The sequence below is a fragment of the Musca domestica genome, unplaced genomic scaffold, assembly GCF_030504385.1.
Source record: "Musca domestica strain aabys unplaced genomic scaffold, Musca_domestica.polishedcontigs.V.1.1 49, whole genome shotgun sequence".
Lineage (NCBI taxonomy): Eukaryota > Metazoa > Arthropoda > Insecta > Diptera > Muscidae > Musca > Musca domestica.
Window position 1 is genome coordinate 6,246,658 of NW_026712344.1, and position 24,130 is coordinate 6,270,787.

Sequence of the window (24,130 nt, forward strand, 5' to 3'; positions counted from 1 at the left end):
AGCTATAATTGTGGTAATATCAAGGGCATATACAGAAAACTTTGGCGAAAAACTTTTAAGTTTAAGAAAAGGCCAAAACACCGCAGATAGAAATCAGATTTCCGGTTAAATATACTTGTCTTTTAAGAATTGGACTAATTACGCCAATGAATGACAAAATTACAAATATTCAAGGACATACATATGTCGATGTAACACAGGAACCTGTGTATAATTATCATAAATTTAGTAAATTGCTGAACTGTATATATATATATATATATATATATATATATATATATATATATATATATATATATATATATATATTTGAAACGTACGTCCCGAATTTGCACAATAAACCTGAAATCGGATTAAGGATGTTTAAGGATGTTTCAAATATTGTTGTCGAATGCATTTTACGAATGTGAGGGATTTAAATCCAAATCGAATGAAACATATATATATATATATATATATATGGGAGCTATTGCTATATCTCTACTTGCTTTTAGATCGAATTCGGTTGGATGTACCAAAATTCAGGTCATTTGGACTTATATTGGTAATTTTTTAATTAACCCGAAATCGGTTGAAGATATATATGGGTGCTATATCCAAATCTGAACCGATCCTGATAAAATTTGGCAGAGGGATTTCTGGGCTGTATCTGATATCTGGTACCAAATATCATTGTTGTCGAATGTATATTATAAATGTGAGGAACTTTAAATCCCCAAATTGGATAAAACTTATATATGACAGCTAAAGCTATATCTGAGCCGATTTTCACTAAATTTCATGTACTTACTTTTAGATTGAATTCGGTTGGATGTGCCAAAATTCAGGTCATTTGGTTCACAGTTAACCAAAAATCGGTTGAAGACAAATATGGGAGTTATATCCACATCTGAACCGATCTTGATACAATTTGGCAGAGATATTTCTGGGCTGTATCATATATCTGGTACCAAATATCATTCTTTTGAAGTGCTTATTACTCAGGCGAGGGACTTAAAGACCAAATCGAATGAAACATATATGGGAGCTATAGCTATATCTGAACCGATTTTCAGGTCATTTGAACTTTTATTGGCCATTTAGAGCACAGTTAACCCGAAATCGGTTGAAGATATATATGGGAGCTATAACCAAACCAATCTTGATAAAATTTGACATTTGGTATTGGTATTTCTGGGCTGTATCTGATGTCTGGTACCAAATATCATTGTTGTGAAGTGGTTATTACGCATGTCAAGGACTTAAACACCAAATCGGATGAAACATATATGGGAGCTATAGCTATATCTGAATCGATTTTCATTAAACATGATGTACCTGCTTCTAGACTGAATTCGGTCGGATGTACCAACATTCCGTACTTTTGGGCATAAATTCGCCATTTGCTGCACAATTAACCCGAAATCGGTTGAAGATATATATGGAAGCTATATCTAAATCTGAATTGATTATCACCAATTTCAATAGGGTTCATCCTTGGGCCAAACAAATATTGTTTGGAAAATTTCATCTCAATCGGATAATAAGTGCGACCTGCATTTTGTTCACAAGAATACATGGACGGACGGACTGACTGACATGCTTAAATCGACTCTAAAAGGTCCTATGGATCTATAAAGATCCTCATAAGTAACTATGGGTCTATCTCGCTTCCTTCACCTTGTTTTAAACATATACACAAAAACATATACACCTGCATTATGTTTACAAGAATAAATGGACGAACGGACGGACTGACACGCTTAAATCGACTCAAAAAGGTTATATGGTTCTGTGAATATCCTAATAAGTAACTATGGGTCTATCTCCCTTCCTTCTCCCTGTTACAAACAAATGCACAAAGACATAATACCCTTACCACTGTGTGGTGTAGGGTATAAATATTTAATTGTCCCTTATTTTTCAATCTACAATCCGGCATAAACAAGTTACCATTTTATCTATAGTTATTTTTATTATTATTTTTTAATTTTTTATGACGTAATTATATATTAAAAAAATCATAATAATTTTCTTCATGTTATTTATATTTGTATTTTTTTTTTCATTATATTTTTCTAGCGCACCAGCACCTCATTGTGGGGCGAATGGATGGGTGTCTTGCACGGCGATGAAATTGAATATTTCTTCGGTCAGCCATTGAACAATTCACTGCAATATCGACCTGTGGAACGAGAATTAGGCAAACGTATGCTCAATTCTGTGATTGAATTTGCCAAATCTGGGTAAGTCCTACTAATTTGTATAAACTTAAATTTCAAACGTATAAATTTACGGTGAGATTTAATTTTAAGATTTTTAAAACCATTTTGACTGCAATGTCTGTATGTTTTGCAAGTATAGTCTTTCCTACCTTAAATATGTAAACAAGGCCTACATTGATGAGTAAGCTTTTGAAAATAAAAGTATTGAGATTTGATATTCGATTTGGTCCCGCTCAAAAGTGCAATGGTATGAAAATGTGGGCTTTTAAAATACCGAACAAGGTAAAAAGTTTCAGGCGGTAGATGACAATTTTGAATAACCTTAATTAGCGATTTTCTTGAAATATATATAACAAGAATATCGGTTATGTCGTTCCACTTCTGTTGTTACATCGCCACAAGGGGTCAAAATTTTGAATAATTATAACTCTGATAACATGCCATTGAAGCCAAAAATATTCCTATTTATACCCCTCCAGTATGGAAGGTATATTAAGTTTGTCATTCCTTTTGTAACACCTCGAAATATACATTTTAGACCCCACAAAGTATATATATATTCTTTATCAGCATAAAATCCTTTGTCGATTTAGAGATGTCCGTCCGTCTGTGGAAATCACTGTAGCTTCCGATTGAAATGAATTAGGTTGATAACATTTTATTCAAATGTTATTATGTCTGCAGGAATTTTGGTATTGAAAATGGGTCATGTAGGTCCACGTTTTGGTATAGTCCACATACCTCCTTATTTTCGGTATTTTGGTGATTTAAGCGACATTATTCATCAGAAATGTTTCAAATTTAATATTTGAAGTTCGTAATGGATACTACAGCCTATGACGGAAAATTGTCTGTTCAGGTCCACGTCTTCGTATAGCCCCCATATAACGGTATCTCCCGATATTCGGTATTTTGATGATTTTGGCGACAATCCTCACCGGAGTTATTTCAAATTTGGCATTTGAAGTTCGTAATGGATACTACAGCCTATGACAAAAAATTGTCTTTGCAGGCCCACGTCTACGTGTAGCCCCCATATAACGGTACCTCCCCATATTCGGTATTTTAATAATTTTAGCGACATTTTTCACCGGAATTGTTTCAAATTTGGTATTTGAAGTTCGTAATGTATACTACAGCCTAAGACTGAAAACTCTGCAGGCCCACGTCTTCGTGTAGCCCCCATATAACGGTACCTCCCGATATTTGTGCAAGTCTGTGCAGGTCTACGTCTTCGTTTAGCCCGAATATAACGGTACCTCCCGATATTCGGTATTTTAATAATTTTAGCGACATTATTCACCGGAAATGTTTCAACTTTGGTATTTGATGTATGCAATGGATACTACAGTTTATGACACAAAACTGTCTGTGCAGGTCCTCGTCTTTGTAGAGCCCCCATACCGGTACCTTCCGATATTCGGTATTTTGATCATTTTGTGACATTTTTCACCGAAATTGTTTCAAATTTGGCATTTGAAGTTCGTAATATATACTACAGCCTATGACATAAATTTGTCCGCACAGGTCCATGTCTTCGTATAGCCGCCATATTACGGTACATCCCGATATTCGGTATTTTGATGATTTTGGCGACATTATTCACCGGAATGGTTTCAAATTTGGTATTTAAAGTTCGTAATGGATATTGCAGTCTCAGGCAGAAAATTGTCTGTGCATGTCCACATTTTTGTATAGCCCCCATGTAATAGTATCCCTATATTGATGATTTTAGCTACATTATTAACAGATTCTTTTTTTAAAGATTCGCATTTGGATATAGTAATGGCTTATGACAAAAGTTGCCTATGCAGCTCCACGTCGTCTTATAGAAGCTAATATGACGGATACATTCGGTATTTTTAAGATAACGGTTTTTATTTTTTGAAAAATGCCAAATTCGTTCCAAATGGTGGAGGGTATTCAAAGTTCGGCCCGGCCGAATTTACAGCTTTTTTACTTGATTTAATAATGTAAACCCTAATGTATTTTTAGTTTTAATTTATTTTGTGGTGTGTTGGAAAACCCAACACACCTCTTAGTAACTTAGTCGAGACAAGCATCGTTATATTGCAGACAAGTACCATAACTGTTATACACATACACATAGTGTTATAAAGTATTTATAGCAGCATACAGAACTAAGCGAATATTCCACTTTTCTTGTATTTTTATAGCAACCCTGCCGTTGATGGCGAAGAATGGCCCAATTTCTCCAAGGAAGATCCCGTTTACTATGTCTTCAGTACAGATGAAAAAATTGAAAAGCTACAAAGAGGTCCATTGGCCAAACGATGCTCATTCTGGAATGATTACCTGCCGAAAGTTAGAAGTTGGATTGGTAAGTCTTCAACTGTGTTGTGATTATACTAAAGTATTATAAGGGAATATTTAATATAACTTGCCATAAAACGTATACTGATGGCGGTAAGAAAAGAATATAATTGTTGTGAACGTAACCTTTTTAGTACAGATCAGAACCATATACATATTTAATGTGTACAACTAAATGTATTGCCATGTGAATGACATATGAATTCAATGTATGTGACGAACATCGTGTATTCTCATCTTATTATTGATAATGTAGAAATTTCTGATTTTGAACCAAAAATTGATAACATTACAAGTAAGTATGAAAAACTGGCTTAAAACATAAAATGAAGTGATTGGATATGAGTAACACTGGTTATAAGGAACTACGCCAATAACTAAACAAAAACTTTTTATTTCCATAGCATTTTCTATCGGCTTCTTTATACGTCAATCTGCTTAAAATGGCCTGTTTTCGAGGAAATAAAAACTTGAACACGCCATTAGATTTTGTGCATTTTCCGGCCTTTTTGAACAGGAGTTAATAACGTCGATTTTAATAACTGGAATAAATAGAATTAAACAGTGAAATGAAATATATTTTTAATCGACACAATTATTAAAAACGACATCAATCTTCTACAAAGAGGTTACCTAATAAAAAACAGTACAGTGGTTTCTATTTACCTTTATTTACCTTTACCTGCATCAACATTAGCTGCGCATTGGCCTTTGCAGACCAAAAAACTTTTGTTATGCCATTTTTTTCTGAATCCCTTTATTTGAATTGTATTTAAGTGCCCAATCGATAGCAGCACATTGGACATTCCTACCTCGAAAATTTGGTATTTTTTTTTTAATTTGGTTACAAAAATTGTATTTATCTGCACAAGAAAATTTTTTGCAAACTCAAAAAAGACACTAAAAACTACCACTTCGTTTTTGTTTTTGTATTCGCAAAAACAATAACAACACAAGAAAAGAGCATGCATTAAAAACATATTCTCGCTTCCTCTCCCACACTAAAAGATGGTTATGCTGGAAAAAACACCACTGATGCTCAAATACATACGAATAGAAAATTAAAGATACCTGCACTTTTTGTGCACGTAAGTAAAATTAAAGATACCTGCTTCATTGTGCAGATAAGTGCAATGAAGCTACCTGCATTTTGGGCATTGCTACACAAGATGTCGTGCAATTTTTGATTGTGCATGTAAGCAAAAAATACTGTATAACCTAAAATGTGGTCAAAAAATGTTTATGAAATTCTAGTGATTGCTTCGGACCCCTCTCCAAAATATGTATCCGTTGAGACAAGACGACCATATACGGCTAGTTTAGTAAAAGCCTTAAAAATTAAAATTTATATTTTCGACAAATAATTTTTCCGAAGCTGTATCTAATACACCGGATTTTAAAAGCTTCACAATAAAATGGATGTATTATTTTTTATTTGGTTTACAAGATCTCGAAATATTGTTCGGAGACCCTATAGATCAGCCTAAAGTTACAGGGTGAGATAAAAAAACTGCAGCAAAGTCAAACGCCATAGTTTTTACATTTTTTTTTAATTTTATTGATTGAAAGCAAACAAGTTAAAAAGCAATAAGTTCGGCCGGGCCAAACTTTGAATACCCTCCACCATTTGGAACGAATTTGGAAATTTAAAAAAAAAAAATAAAATCCCTAAAAAAATCTGTTAAATTTTAAAAATACCGAATATTGCCGTTATATTGGTGTCTATACGACGTGGACCTTCATAGGCATTGTTTGCCATTAGCCATTACCATATTCAAATTTGAAACTTCAAATAAACGGTGAATAATGTAGCTAAAATCATCGAAATATCGTATAGGGAGGTACCATTATATCGGAGCTGTGCGAAGACCTGGACCATCATAGACAATTCTTTGTCACAGGCTATAGCATCCATTACTAACGTTAAATAATCTCAAACAATTTCGGTGGGTATTGTACCTAAACTCGTCAAAATACCGAATATAGGGAGGTACTGATATATGGGGCCTATACGAAGACCTGGACCTGGCTTAGACATTTTTCTGTCACAGACTGTAGTTCACATTACGAACTCTAAATACGTAATTTGAAAAATTCCGGTGAATACATCATCAAAATACCGAATATATGAGGTACCGTTATATGGGGGCTGCATGGACATTTTTCTGTCGCAGACTGCAGTTCCTATTACGAACTCTAAATACGTAATTTGAAACAATTTCGGTGAATAATGTCGCTAATATCATCAAAATACCGAATTTTGGGAGGTACCGTTATTTAGGGGCTATACGAAGACGTGGACTTGCCCAGATAATTTTCTGTGATAGGCTGTAGTATCTATTTCAAACTTCAAATACCAAAGTTGAAACAATTCCGGTGAATAATGTCGCTAAAATCATCAAAATACCGAATATCGGGAGGTACCGTAATATGGGGGCTATATGAAAACCTACATGGCCCATTTACGAACTTAACCTGCCTACTGGAAAAATAAACACGTGTGCAAAAATTTTAGCCTTCTATCTCAGTTCGTTCGAAAGATAGCGTGATTAAAATAGACAGACGGACAGACAGACAGACGGAAAGACTGACAGACAGACAGACGGACATGGCTAAATCGACTTAGAATTTTACGCTGATCAAGAATATATATACTTTGTTGGGTCTGCCATGAGTATTTCGAGGAGTTACAAACGGAATGACAAAGTTAATATGCCCCCCATAGTATGGTGGAGGGTATAAAAATGTCGGAAATAGCATAAAATTTTAGAATAAGTTGAGATTTGTTCGAATCGGTCACCTTTGCCACGAATTTGGCCTTCAAACGGCCAATGAAACCGTAACACACTGCCCGAATGTTCCTCTGCGGTATTTGGCCAATTCCCGGCGAAGCGCTTGCTTGAGGTGATCGGCACTTTGGTATTTTTTAGTGCCAACCTTGCTTTCCAAAATACTCCAGACACAATAGTCCAACGGATTGATATCCGGAGATTTTGGTGGCCATTAATTATGTGCTGGAAATAAAGCGAGGAACCTCATTATGTAAACATTCTTGCTGAGGGCGATGGTGCCGAGTCCTGTTGGAATGTCCAAGGTCTGCGGCCAAAATGTTTGCGTGCCCAAGGCTTTAATACACCTTCCAGAATATTGTTGCGATAATATTCGGCATTTATTCTGATGCCATGGTCGATTAATACGAGCTGAAATCGACCATCGGCTCTTATGACGGCCCACACCATCACCATGGTCGGCGCTTGAGTTCTGGTGGCCAACCGAAGGTGCACATTTTCAGCTGACCTCTTTGGCAAGTAAACATATTTGTTTACAAACTGCTGGACAACGAATGTTTTCTCATCGGAGAAAACCAAATTCGGCATTTCACTACTTTCGGCCAAGCGAAGCTACTCTTTAGCTCTTTTGAGTCTATTTTCTTTCTGTTGCGGTGTAAGTTCTTGCACTTTTTGATATATGATATGTTCAGCTCTCGAGCCATTTTTCGGCCACTGCGACGCGGTTTTCGATAAAGTCGCTTCTTTACTTTTCGAATCATCTTTCGTCCAAATCCTTGACGTCGGGCTACGCTACCAGTATCACGGTAACGAGCGATGGTACGAGACACAAAAGATTTATTCACATTTAAATGCTGGAGTGCTCAACCGATAGCCACTTGTCGTTTTCCAGCCAAATATAAAGAAATCAACTATCACGCATGAATTCCATCACGAATAACTTTTTTTCTGGAAAATTCTCGCCAAAATGCTTTTGTACGCTAGTAAACAATATAATGAGCTGTCACTGGAATAATTTTAACAGCTGTCGGACGAGTGGCTTTGAAATGACAGCAGCTCTATAGGAAAACGTGGAACTATAGGAAATGTGGCAAAAATCATCAAAATATCGGACAAATCCGTGGAAAAATGTGACAAAAATCATAAAAATACCGAATATTGGGATGTACCGTTATATGGCGGCTATACCAAAACGTGAACCGCTATATCTCATTTTCAATACCAACCATCCTAGACAAATTGTTCTTCCAAGCTTTGAAGCTTTACGTAAAAGAATATGGGGCTGTATCGTGATTCCAAGAGACGGACATCGCTATATCGACTTAGAATTTTATGCTGATCATTAATATATATAACCTTGTACTAAAATTCGTATTTTAAGTTCTATTCCTATACGGTTCGAATTTCTATATAGTGCACTGGAAATGAAACCCGGGTTTATGTCACACCTACATACCAAAATTGACCCCATTGTAGCATTTCAAAATTCTAGCTTCGCCTTGGGGTTGTACCATCATAGCTATATCGACCCAGCTCAAACCTTTAATATGTTCATAGTGATGTAGTGTATAATTTAAATAGTTCATACAACAAAATGAATTAACAAATTTATGGAAAATAATATAATTTTTGTCATGAAATGAAAATAAAATTGTTTGCTGGGTATTGCCATATTCCTAGTTTTATATTCCTTCATTGCAAGATAACCTATGCTAAATTGCAGAGCCATCAAAGAAAGCTAATTAATAATCGAACAAGAAATGTTTGTGCACACGAGCGATCCAATCTCGTCTTTTATTAACTTCTTCTTTGAAAAGAAGCACAAAGCTTAACATCAATTAAAATCGATTATAGCCTTCCTTGTTGTTCAATAAAAAAAAAAAAAACGATACGATACTAATGGACCACACCCCATTCACAGATCAATGCTGTGCTTCTGTCGTTTTATGGTATTTCCTCGGTGTACAAAACATTCCAAATAACAACATCTATTAAATTAACGTTTCAGCAGAAGATTCAGTGGATCATAAAAAAGTAACAAAACTTAAACATTTGTTTGGAAAAAACGCAAAACATTTGAAAATGATTGTGTTGAAACAACTGCGACATTCTGGCTGGCAGGCTGCCTGACTTGCTGACGTCAGAACATTAAATGACATCTCCAAGATTTCAGGCCCAGCATAAGATTTATTATCTCCGTCGACGACGAATTCAGAGAAAACTGTTAACCACAACGAATCGTAGAATGCAAAAGAAATGGAAAAAACCCATTGACTTACTCAATTTCCAGTGTCTCACGATTGTGGTTTTCGTTAATGAGACTAACCAATTTTAATAAAAAAAAAATATATTTATGTATTTCATCGTCTTTTGCTGTGTCACGCTTTGCATTGTGACTCATTTCATGTGACAAAATCATAATTTATTGAACTTCTCTGATCGATGTTTTTTTTTTCTAGTCTCTATGGGTCAACTTCCATATGAAAACAGAAAACGCAGAAAATAAAAAAGTTAAGAGACTAATTTGAAAATTATACTAAATCGGCTTGGCTTTAGGCAACAAATAAATCTTAATTCAATTCATTAACAGCCAAATGCAGGTTTATATTTAGGCATATACAGTAGGGAGTCGATAACGGTATCAGATGAAGGCAAATCTTCAGAGATGGTAGTATTCCATAGAAAACCAGTAAAGAAATTCCTAAAGTCGGGCGGGGCCGAATTTATGATACCCTACACCACTTTGCTCCATATAACAATTAAAAGTTTCTATGGGAGAATTCAATCATACACCCTATAATTATAATTTAAAATTCAAAGTACTAAATATGCCGAAGCATTTGTATCTTTTAAATTCGGACTTATATTGCCCATTTGGTGCGAAATTAATTTGAAATCAGATCAAGATATATATGGGAGCTATATCCAAATCTGAACCGATCTCGATTAAATTTGGCAAAGATATTTCTGAGCTGTATTTAATATATTTCCCTGAATATCGTTGTTACGGAGTGCATATTACGGCTGTGGGTAACAAATATAACAAATCGGATGAACAATATATATGGGAGCTATAGCTATATCTGAACCGATCTTCACCAAATTTGGCATACTACCTTCTAGACTCAATTCGTTCGTATGTGCCAAATTCCATCCCAATTGGACGAATATTAGATTTTTGGTGTACAATAAAAAGTAAATCGGACGAATTTTTATTTGGGGGCTATATCCAAATCTGAACCGATCTCGATAAAATTTAGCAAATGTATTTCTGAGCCGCATTTGATATATTTTCCCAAATATTGTTGTTACAGAGTGCATATTACGGCTGTGGAGGACAAAAATAACAAATCGGATGAACAATATATATGGGAGCTATAGCTATATCTGAACCGATTTCGATCAAATTTGACATACTTATTTCCAGACCTAATATGGTTGTATGTGCCAAATTCCATCCCATTTGGGAAAATATTAGACGTTTGGTGCACAATAAAAGGCAAATCGGACGAAGATATATATGGGAGCTATATCTAAATTTTTACCGATTATCTCCAATTTCAATAGGGTTCGTCTTTGGGCCAAACAAATCTTGTTTGCAAAATTTCATCTCAATCGGATAATAAATGCGACCTGCATTTGGTTCACAAGAATACATGGACAGACGGACGGACGGACGGACTGACATGCATAAATCAACTCAGAAAGAGATTCTATGCAGATCATCAAAAGGAACTATGGGTCTATCTCGTTTCCTTTTGCCTGTTACAAACAAATGCACAAAGATACCCTGACCACCTTGTGGTATAAGGTATAAAGATTCTTAACAAATCGACTAATTTATTAACAAGGTGCTTGATCAATGCTCTTAAAAAATTTAAGATTTTTTGTCCATGAAATATATTCGCAAAATCCATAACCTTGGGTCCTTAGAAGTTGTGAAGTTATTCTTAGAAGTCCTTGAAAAGTAGTTTTATTTTATTTCGAAATCCTTAAAAGAATATTCTTAACAAAATATAATTATTTTCATCATTTTTTATTTCATAATCTTCTTAATTATTTACCAGATATTGGTAAATAATTACAAATATTGGAATGTGTGAAGCTTAGAATGAATGAGAGTTTGGGTTATTCCAAATCCTGACCCATTGTAGGGAGTTAACACAAGGAGCGCTCCTATATATTCTATCTTCACAACAGATCTTGTGTTGATAGAAATATTGGGGTGAATTTGAAAGGAAGCGGATGCTCGTTTCGCTTTGCTCATTTGTATCAGCTTATGTCTGCACTGTTTTAAGAATTGGATGCTCAACTCGCATTTTATAGACATATTGAGATGAGCCGAGCTTTAAAGAAATCGTATGCGCATTTCGCATATCAAAATTGTGACCCGTTGTGGGGGAGATACCAGAAGTAATATATTCCATATTTAAACCAGATCTTCTGTAAATGCATATGGGAATTTTGCGAAGTTTGAACAAAATCGAATGATCCTCTTGTTCTATGATGTTATTTTTGTACCCTCCACCATAGTATGGAGGGTTTATTAAGTTTGTCATTCCATTTGTAACACCTCGAAATATACATTTTAAACCCCACAAAGTATATTTATTCTTGATCAGCATAATATTCTTTGTTGACTTAGCGATCTCCGTCCGTCTGTGGAAATCATTCTAGCTTTCGAACGAAATGAAGTAGGTCGATAAAATTTTTCTCAAATGTATATTATGTCTGCAGGGCTTTGGGTATTGAAAATGGGCCATGAAGGTCCACGTTTTGGTATAGCCCCCATATAATGGTACTTCCCTTTTTTCGGTATTTTGGTGATTTAAGCGACGGAATTGTTTCAATTTTGGTATTTGAAGTTCGTAATGGATACTACAGGCTATGACAGAAAATTATCCATGCAGGTCTACGTCTTCGTATAGCCCTCGTATAACGATACCTCCGGATATTCTATATGTTAATAATTTTAGCGAAAATTGTTTAAAATTTGGTATTTGAAATTCGTAATGGATGTTACAGCCTATAACAGAAAATTGTATGTGCAGGTTCACGTTTTGGTATAACCCCGCATATAATGGTTCCTCCCTATATTCTGTGTTTTGATGATTTTAGCTACATTATTCACCGATTTTTTTTTTTCAAGTTTCGCATTTGAATATTGTAATTGCTTGTGACAAAAGTTGTCTATGCAGGTCCATGTCCATATGACCCTAAAATAACGGCTACATTCGGCATTTTTAAAATTTTAGCAGAATTTTCAACGGATTTTATTTTTCTGAAAATTGCCAAATTCGTTCCCAATGGTGGAGGGTATTCAGAGTTCGGCTCGACCGAACTTACCGCTTTTTAGTTGTTTTTTTTATGAAAATGTTGACATTTTATGGGTGAGTTACCAGAAGTAGAGGACCGATATTGCCCATATCCGAAGTGGATGTAAGTTTGACAATAATATTATGATGTACCAAGTTTGGGCCTAGATCAACTCGAAATGCCCTGAAACATTTTTAGTCCAAAGAGAACTAGGGCCTTTCACCGTTATTTCGATGATGCAAATAATATATACCCCCTGTAGCCATATGGCTGAGCGTATAAAAATCCACAATTTTTTTCCTAAATATCCCATAAAACATTATCAAAAATCCATGAATATATACCTGATAATCCTTTGAAAAATATTTTGCCAAACCTATAAATTAATTTAAAAAACCCTTGTGCTTCACAAAATGTAGACATATTCAGTTGGTTAACACCGAATGTGTTGGCATGTTTAACGAAAGGGTAGAGTGTAGTTAGTTAATATGAATATTTTCATTTCGCCTGGAAACAGCTTTGATTGTGAATGATTAATAACCGTAGTATATCCTTTTGAAAATATTTTAAGTTTCTGTGCTTGCACAGGGATATAAACTTTAAGGAGTTCACAAATTATTAAATTTTCAATATTTCTGGGCCATATACCCCCTATTAAGGTTCACCAAATTTTATGTATTATAAGGTTTTAATCTGCATTAATCAACCAAACTGTCTAAAAATTGAAATAAAGCCTTTTTTATTAGAAGAAAGTCATTTTAATAAAATAGTCAATATATGATCATGGTTTGGATTAGGACCCAACATATCTATGCCGCCCGCTTCAAGTTTTTCATCATTTTCGACACATTTTCGAGCCCAATTGACTGAAAGTCGATATTTTTATACCCTCCACCATACTATGGAGGGTATATTAACTCCGTCTGTCTGTCTGCACACGTGTTTATTTTTCCAGTAGGCAGGTTAAGTTCGTAAATGGGCATTGTAGGTCCACGTTTTCATATAGCCCCCATATAACGGTACCTCCCGATATTCGGTATTTTGATGATTTTAGCGACATTATTCACCGGAATTGTTTCAACTTTGGTATTTGAAGTTCGTAATGAATACTACAGCATAAGGCAGGTGTATGTCCACGTCTACGTATAGCTCCCATATAACGGTACCTTCAAAAATTCGGTATTTTGATGATTTTAGCGTCATTATTCACCGGAATTGTTTCAATTTACGTATTTAGAGTTCGTAATGGGAACTACAGTCTGTGACAGAAATTTACCTATGCAGGTCCAGGTCTTCGGCCCCATATATCAGTACCTCCCTATATTCGGTATTTTGACGAGTTTAGGTACAATAACCACCGAAATTGTTTGAGATATCGAATTTGACATTAGTAATGGATGCTATAGCCTGTGACAGAAAATTGTCTATGCTGGGCCAGGTCTTCGCACAGCTCCGATATAACGGTACCTCCCTATATACGATATTTTGGTCATTTTAGCTACATTATTCACCGTTTATTTCAAGTTTCGAATTTGAATATGGTAATGGCTTATGACAAACAATGCCTATGTACGTCCACGTCGTATGGACCCCAATATAACGGCTATATTCGGTATTTTTAAAATTTTAACAGAATGTTTTAAGGATTTTATTTTTTGAAAATGTTCAAATTCGTTCCAAATGGTTCGGTCCTCCCGAACTTACTGCTTTTTAACTTGTTTTTCTGTTCAGCTTGTAACAATAATTTATTTTACGTATGTCATCGGTTTGATATAGTCCCATTATAACGATACCTTTCACTGAATATCACATATATGTGACTTACAATATATTTGGCAGCAATATTATTAAATGATATTAATTGCTGCAATAACTCTTAAGGAGTTAAAAGAAAATTATCCATGCTACCTTCTACAAGGCATATACATCGATTTTCAGAACCCTGCGTAATTAATATTCAATAGGAAATTCAACAATAAAATTACAAAGTCTTCAAATCTGTACATATTGAGTGAGGACTATCTTTGGTGCCAAATTAGGGTGTTTTAAGATGTTGATGTATATTTTTGCATACATTTCATGTGTATTTTTTGTGTTATTTAATGAATACATTTCTTTCTGAATTATTGATCCACAAGCCACTGTTATCTCTACGCCTGTGTCCAAATTTGAATATCTTTCAAAACTTGCTGCATATATCGCTAATTGGTATTATTTTTTTTTTTTTGTTTATCTTAGCGAATGGCAACAATAAAAATTATTAAATTTTCTATTTTGAGTACCAGCATCGATCGAAGTGTTTTTGTAGTAATCGGATCTGTGTTGTTGAAAAATGACAAAGAAATACATTAATGAATAATACATGGCTATGGCAGACACAACGGCGCTCTTGATTTTGGTCTTTTGGGTTTTTGTGTGTGTGTGTGTGTTTGCGGTTTTTAAATCATCATCATCATTCACACTAAAAGTTGTTTCCAGGCGAAATGAAATTTTGCATATTAATGCCCTGCACCCTACACTTTCGTTAAATGTGTTTTCATTGTTGACCAATTACAATTTTTTGGTAGGGGTTCGTAAATTTTTAACATAATTTGTAAGAGTTCTAGTTATTAAATAATTTCAAAGCTACAATAATGGATTTCTTTAAAAATATAAATTATACTTTATCAGAGAAACAATTGTAATTTTTAAATATTTTCGAAGTATTTTTTAAACATTTTTTAAGAAAAAATCAGAGCTATCGTTTTGGATGTTTTAAAAAAAGGTGTTAATGACTATCAAAGCAACAATCGTTAATTATTTAAAATGTTTCGACAAATTGAAGATTTTTTAAAATATTTTTTAATTGATTTTCATATAAATAACCATTGGTTGAAAAATACTTTTAAAGGACTCGTAGATTTTTGAAAATATTTTTTAAGAGCATTAATGTCACACTCATGGATTTTTTGAAAGACAATCAAAGCTGCAATCATGGATTTATTAACAAATATTTTTAAGGACAATCAGTGCTACAAACGTGGATTTTTGAAGGTAAATAAAAGCTCCAATCGTGGTTTTTTAAAGGATAATAAAAGCTGCAATTGTGAAATTTTAAAGAATAATAAAAGCTGCAATCGAGGATTTTTAAAAAAATATTTATAATGGATAACAAGAGCTGTAATTGTGGATTTTTTAAATACATTTTTAAAGGATAATAAGAACTGCAATCGTGAATTTTTTAAACATATTTTTAGAAGGACTATCAGAACTATAATCGTAGATTTTTTAAAAATATATTTTAAAAGGGACAATCAGAGATATAATTGGGGATTTTTTTAAATACTTTTAACGGAATATCGGAACAATAATTGAGGATATTTTAAAATATTTTTTGAAGATTATCCTGGCAATAATCGTGGAGTTTTTTAAAATACCTTTGAAGGCCTCTCGGAGTAAAAATCGTGGAGTTTTTTTAAATACTTTTGAAAGACTTTCGGAGTAATAATCGTGGATTTTTTTAAATATTTTTGTAGGACTTTCGGAGCAAGAATCGTGGATTTTTTAAAACTACGTTTGAAGGACTCTCGGGGCCAAAATAGTGAACTCATTAAAAATTCTTTTGAAGGACTCTCGGGGCCAAAATAGTGAACTCATTAAAAATTCTTTTGAAGGACTCTCGGAGGAATTATAGTGGATTTTTAAAAAAATAATTTTGAAGGACTCTCGGAATAATAATCGTGAATTTTTTAAAAATTCTTTTGAAGGACTCTCGGAGCAATAATAGTGGATTTTTGTTAAAATACTTTTGAAGAACTCTCGGACAAAGCAATAATAATCGTGGACAAAGCACGGTCGACGAAGGGGTTTTTGTTGTAACAGACAAAACCAACTTACATGGTTATGCAACTTCGTTCAGGTTGAACGAAAGCACAACAAGTGGAGAAAGATGTAAATGTTTATACGTGCGGTTGTAAGATTTAGAAGGCTTTCCAAAAGAATTTTAGTTTTATTTAATTCTTTGGTTCCTCTTCTATTGAGCTTACGATCTCGTCACTTGGGTAAAAAATGTTTTTTGTCATAGAAGTTATTTTTGAAATAAATTCTGGGGAGAATATCCCAGAAAAAAAACAAGGGAACTGATGAGGATTGTGGCTCTTTCCGAAACCTAGGTATTCCCTGCCTTACCCCCTGGTAAACATTACCATCGTTCTCCACTAATAAACAAAGGTTGTTTTTATAAAAACAACAATAAAGGGATAAAGGCTAAACATTTTGCAACAACAAAAACAAAATACTTTTGAAGGACTCTCGGGGTATTAATCGTGAATTTAAAAAAAAATTGAAGGGCGTTCAAAGCTTTAAAAAGACAAAGTGCTCTCGAAAAAATAACAGGGGATTTTTTAAAACATTTTTAAAGAACTATCGGAGCAAAAATAGGGGATTTTTTTACACTCGCAACGATTCACAATTTCGTAAAAAATTTTTTTGAAGGCCTGTCAGACAAAGGTCTCATTGACAAAGGGCCAATACTTTGAATTACCATAAAGCTCCTACGCGAAATGAGCAACCGATTTTTGTCAAACGAGGCACATTCCAATATTTCTATCAACACAAGATCTGGTGCGAAGATGGAATATGCTGCACCACTCCTTCCTGCACCTCATCCACAACAAGCGAAATACAGGGTGATATGAAAAAACTGTAACCAACTTCAGACTGCTGTCATTTTCAAGCCACTCGTCCGACAGCTGTTAAAATTATTCCAGTGAGAGCTCATTAATTGTTTCCTAAGCATTTTGGTAAGAATTTTCCAGAAAAAAGTTATTCGTGATGGATTTCAAGCGTGATAGTATGATTTCTTTATATTTGGCTGGAAAACCACAAGTGGCTGTCGTTAGAGCACTCCAGCATTTAAATGTAAAAAAATGTTTCTTCGTTACCGTGATATTGGTAGCGTAGCTCGACGTCAAGGAAGTGGGCGGGAAAAAAAACAGCAACATCAACAGAAATGTTTCGAAAAGTAAAGAAGCGACTTGATCGAAACCCGTATCGCAGTAGCCGAAAAATGACTCGTTGGCTAAACATATCGCAATATTTCATTCGGCAAATATTGAAAAATGATTACCCCGAGCTCATTGAAATTCCAAAGAGTGCAAGAGCTTACACCGCAACTGAAAATAGACTCAAAAGAGCTAAAAAGTTGCTTTGGCCGAAAGTGGTGAACTGTCGAATTTGGGTTTCTGCGATGAGAAAACATTCGTTGTTCAGCAGTTTATCGTGTTTACTTGTGCACCTTCGGTTGGCCACCAGAACTCAAGCGCCGGACATGGTCATGGTGAGGGCCACCATAACAGCCGATGGTCGCTCTCCACGCGAATTAATCGACCGTGGCATCAGAATACATGCCGAATATTATAGCGAAAATATTCTGGAGGCTACAATTAAGCCTTGAGCATGCAAACATTTTGGTCGCAGACCTTGGACATTCCAACAGGACTCAGCACCATTGCACACAGCACGCGCCACCCAAGAATGGTTACAATGCTGAAATGCTGAGAGAAATGCTGAAATTAACAAACAAATATATCTTATCTTGATTTGTACAGTCATAATGTAACGCACCAAATGTTCGGTATTCTCCAATTATAGAATTCATTCGAAGCTTACCCGTCTTTATATTTATATTTTTTTGCTCTATTGTTAATCAATACTCAAACAACTGGTCTGTCCACCTTATCCCCCAAAAAATCATCTTTCACCTGTGGCTTATAAAAAATTCATTAGATTTATGTGCGCATGCGTTTCTATTGTCACTGGTTTTGTCTATCTTCGGTGTCATCTTAAAACTGGCTTCTATATCAGTGCCACAAGCCATCATTTTTTTTATTGATTTAGGTTTTTTGTTTCTGTTTCTATGGCTGTCATTAGTTTTAATGTCGTTTTACTAAAGACTTTCTTTCATCTGCCATACGACAAAGCAAAAAAGCAAGCCAAATCTATCTATTCCTCCATATTCCTGTTAGTGTTTTGTCTTTTTATTGACTAAATCTTACTAATTAATTTCAGTCCAGCATTTTCTACTCTTTTGGTCGTTCGATCGATATGCAAATTATTACCACAAAATCATAAAATTTCTCATAAAAAAACTCATATTTGTTTTTTGTTTTATATTTTTGCGGTTAACTTCGCATAATTTTTGTCTATTTTTCGTTTAATGGCTGAATTGAAATTCAATAACCCCTAAATGGTACATTATGCAGACATCGTTCCCAATTCCGACGACGATACAGGGGGATATCGTTTACAACAGTCGCGCAAAATGATGTTTCAAAAATCGAAAAACATAATTTTCATTTTAAAGAGATTTCATTGAATGCCGCAGCAGCTTGATAATCACCAATTCTTTCATCATTAATCATTTAGAGTTGCTTTTTTTCGGGGCCTTACATGTGAATGTAATAAAATACGACAACCCTCGATCGATTATAATGATCGGTAATTAATTGTTATAGTTTAATAGGGATTCAGAGTCATCCATTTTCGTAATCGGGCCTCCAAGAATATGTAATGATTGTGTTGAAAGCTGGCTTGAGTTTTGGCTTAGTTACAACATTTTTCATTTTACGAACATGTGTATGAATAGATTAAATTATGATTGGTTCGCCTTCCCTTTAGGTGGAATATTTTAAAAATCATGGATTTTTTTAAATAGCTGTCAGAGTAACAAATTCATATTTTTAAAACATTTCTTAATGGACGATTCTTTGGAAGCCCATTTTTTAGGATATATATAGATACAGTAGCGGATTTTAAAAAATATTTTTTGAAGTACAATTGTGGATTTTTAAAAACATTTTTGACAATCTGAATTGTTTAAAATTACATACGTTTCTTTTTTTTTTTTTTGAGTAAGATCAGGGCTACAATCATGGATATTTTAGAAGCATTTCTTGGGGATATTAAGAGCTGCAATGGTGAATTTCTTAAAAATAGTTTTGAAGATTATTTTATTTGTTCTTAACGAGAAACAGAGCTATAACTGTGGATTAAAAAATGTTCCCAAACTATAAAATTACTTTTTTCTAGAAATTGAGAATAGAAATAATCCTATCGGGGGATTCTAAAAAATATTTTTAAAGACAATCAGACCTACAAATGTGGATATTATAAATATTTTTCGACTGACGAGCAGAGCTTCAATGGTAACTTGTTTATACCCTCCACCATATATAGAATGGAGGATATATTAAGTTCGTCATTCCGTTTGTATCTCATCGAAATACTAATTTTAGACCCAACAAAGTATATACAGGGTTGCCAATATTCGACGGACCCATGACCCATTCCAATCGACGAGGCTTGTCCGCAGGCAACATTCTTTGCGTCAATTGAATTTTGTACGGGAACAAATGCAAATCAATGCGAATAATCCATTGTAAAGTGGACCGAGCCATGCCCAACTGCTGAGAACGGCGTTTTTGGGATGTTCTTGGGGACTTCTCAACACTGGCTCGTACGGCAGCGATATTCTCGGCCGATCTTTTATATATGGCCTCTTCGGATTAGAAAAAGCCTTACCAGTCGCAAAATTTTCGTATAAACGCTTTATGGTGTTCTTAGAAGGCGCACTTCTCACATTTTTTAATGTTTTAAAAGCACGTTGAGTTTTCACAACTGACTTCTTCTGTTGAATGTAAATTTCAACTATTTCAGAGAGCTCGGGTGGCATGTATTGGTTCATGGTAAAAATCTGCTTGGACGGATGCTTCAAACGCGGTATGTCATTAAGCGATGTGACATCTCTGTCAAAAGTTATGGCGTTGCCAGATGGGTCCGTCGAATATGGGCAAAACTGTATATTCTTGATCAGCGTAAAATTCTAAGACGATTTTGCCTTGTTCGTCCGGTCGTCTGTCCGACTGTTGTAATCACGCTACAGTCAAAACGAATAAAGATAGGAAGCAAAAATATTGCACTGGTCTGTCTTTTGTCTGCAGGCAGGTTGGGCTATATCGGTCCATGATATGGTATAACCCCCATATAACGGTACCCCCGATATTCAGTATTTTGATGATTTTAGCCACATTTTTCAATGGAATTGTCTGAAATTCTACACGAGGAGTTCTTTGTGAGTACTTTATGACCTAGATGAGAATTGTCACGATATCGTATACCTACTATATAACGACACCCCCCGATATTCGGAATTTTGATGATTTAAAGCAAATTTTTTTAATAGAATTGTTTTAAAATCCGCTCGAGAGGTTCTTTCTGAGTACTTTGCCGCCTACAAGATAATTGTCTGAATAGGTCCACGATATCATATAGCCCCCATATAACGGTATACACCTATATTCGGTATTTTCATAATTTTTGCGACATTATTCACCGAAGTTTTTTAAAATTTCGTACATATCTGAAGTTCGAAACCGTTACTACTGCCTATAAATTACTTATGGAGGACCACGTCTTTCTATAGCCCACCCCCCCCCCCCCCCTCCATATAACGGTATTCATTTGAATAGTATTTTCGGACTGAATTTTTTGGAAATTTTTCAAGTTTCTTCGAATTTGTGTTAGTGGTATTATAAGCTTGATTGGGCCAAAAAGTTTGTGATACCTCGAAATATTGGACCTGTCTATCTAGCTATATGTATTCATTCGTTCATCGGGCTATGTCTACTGGTAGAATTTATGGCCTGATCCTCACGAAACTTTGCAGTTAGGATCAGAATAGAAAAGGATTTTAGTTAAATTTTATTTAAACGAACTTACTATTCGAAATTCGCTACATTTCCGGTGGATGAAGATGAAGGCTAAAATGATCAAAATATCGAATTTTGGGACCTATATGAAGACGAAGACCTCTATGAATGATTTTCTGTCATAGGATGTAGTACTCATTAGGAACTCCAAATACGAAATTTAAAGCAATTCCAGTGTGAACTGTGGCACAAATTATCAAAATGTCGAATATCTGGAGGTACCGTTATATGAGGACTACACCAAACCGTGGATCTATATACAGCCCATTTTCTATTCCAAAAGGCCTAGTGGAATAAACCACAATTTTATGCTGATCAAGAAATGTAAATTTTTTGGGATCCAAAATGTACAATTTGAGGTGTTAAAAAATGGTAGAGGGTAGAAAAACTATGGTAGAGGGTTTAAAAACCAAAAGAAGAAATTTAATGATGGCAAAATCCTAACTATAAATTTTCAATTAATGCATAAACCCTTTTCATTGAAAATTAGAATACAAAACTCGATATTTCAAATGATTTCTTCTTAAAGAGTTCTGTTATATATCCAATATGTATTACAGAATTGTAGGGTATCACATGGTCGGCCCACCCCCGACTAGAGCATTTGCGTACTTGTTTGTACACTAGGAAATTAATATTAGTCATTACGTTCTTATAAGACTTATTTAATTAAAAAAATAAATAAAAACGTAATTGAGTTCTTTCGGGTCTTAAATAACAATGTAATTGATATATATTGTGGAAAATTATTGGTTTCACTTGCAAACTATATTGAAAACACTGGACCTATATGGCATTAGACTTATAGGCGATTCAGTTGAGAGCGAAACAGTAATCGTCAAAATACTTGAAAAAACAGAAGCTACCTTTATATGGGTCCTATACGAAATAGTAGATTGTACATTTTTGGTTGGAAATTGTGGCAGAAACCTTCAAATAGAGAAAATCAGGAGCCATCTCTATATTGAGGTTATAGCACATACTTGACCCATAATGAATCCTTATTCTGCGACAAAAATTAGGCTCATAAATACCCGAAATATTTCACGTGAGAGAATTTAGTTCGACATTGTTACTGAATCCTTTAAAATAACAAAAACAACTAGTCGGAATTTAATGCGTACTACAAATATTATAACTAGTGTGGAGATGTGGTCTATGGTGCACCCAATATTAAACAAGTTAAAAAGCAGTAAGTTCGGCCGGGCCGAACTTTTAATACCCTCCACCATTTGCAACGAATTTGGAATTTTTCAAAAAATAAAATCCTTAAAAAAATCTGTTAAAATTTTAAAAATACCGAATATAGCCGTTATATTGGGGTCTATACGACGTGGACATACATAGACATTGTTTGTCATAAGCCATTACCATATTCAAATTCGAAACTTGAAATAAACGGTGAATAATGTAGCTAAAATCATCAAAATATCGTGTATAAAGGAGGTGCCGTTAAATCGGAGCTGTGCGAAGACCTGGACCAGCATAGACAATTTTCTGTCACAGGCTGTAGTATCCATTACGAACTTCAAATACCACATCTCAAACAATTTCGATGGGTATTGTACCTAAAATCGTCAAAATACCGAATATAGGGAGGTACTGATATATGGGGCCTATACGAAGACCTGGACCCGCACAGACAGTTTTCTGTCACAGATTGTAGTTTCCATAACGAACTTCAAATACCAATTTTGAAACAATTCCGGTGAATAATGTCGCTAAAATCATCAAAATACTGAATATAGGGAGGTACCGTTATATGGGGGCTATACGAAGACATGGACCTGCACAGATAATTTTCTATCGTAGGATGTAGTATCCATTTGAAACTTCAAATACCAAATTTGAAACAATTCCGGTGAATAATGTCGCTAAAATCATCAAAATATCGAATGTCGGGAAGTACCTTTATATGGGGGCTATATGAAAACGTGGACCTACATGGCCCATTTACGAACTTAACCTGCCTACTGGAAAAATAAACATGTGTGCAAAATTTTAGCCATCTATCTCAATTCATTCGAAGGATAGCGTGATTACAACAGACAGACGGACAGACAGACAGACGGACAGCGCTAAATCGACTTAGAATTTTACGTTGATCAAGAATATATATACTTTGTTGGGTCTGACATGAGTATTTCGAGGAGTAACAAACGGAATGATAAAGTTAATGTACCCTCTATAGTATGGTGGAGGGTATAAAAAGTTGAATCCTATTTAAAATGCACCTATAAATCGAACCTTAGCTCAACGTAATATTTCTATCAATCTTAGGTTAGGTGTGATATTGGTCGGTCCACTCTTCCTACTACTTCCCACAGAATACGTCAAAATTTTTAATAGCCATAACTCACATGCAGTGTGAAATTAGTTTCGGATTATTTGTCTAAAATATACAATCCAGACAATTGTACGAAGGCGTTCAGATAGTCCCAAAAAAAACATAAATAATGTCTTAATTAATAATATATTATTTAAAAAAAAAAGTATTATGTAGAATATAAATAAAACAAAAAACTGAGATATAGAATATAAATAAAAATCAATTCCCAAATTTAGTTGTACCACCTGCAACAGGTTTAATTATACATGTCAAAACATGTTTGGGGGGCCATAAAATGTACCGTTGTTGATACACAATCGCCAACAAGACATTGACTATTTTTTGTTTTTGTTTAATTTATTTATGCTATTTTATTGAAACTTGTTTAATTTCCAAACTTAAAATGAATCT

At 34.6% G+C, this 24,130-nt stretch overlaps 1 protein-coding gene across 3 annotated transcripts in view; it reads left to right on the forward strand.

Moving 5' to 3' along the window:
• The window catches only part of LOC101890429 (acetylcholinesterase-like), a 276,027-nt gene that overhangs the window by 225,725 nt on the left and 26,172 nt on the right, over positions 1-24,130 (forward strand). For all 3 annotated transcript variants that reach the window (XM_059127903.1, XM_059127902.1, NM_001286893.1), the window contains 2 exon segments: positions 2,062-2,225; positions 4,382-4,545. In XM_059127903.1, the coding sequence (XP_058983886.1) occupies positions 2,062-2,225; positions 4,382-4,545 (328 nt within the window).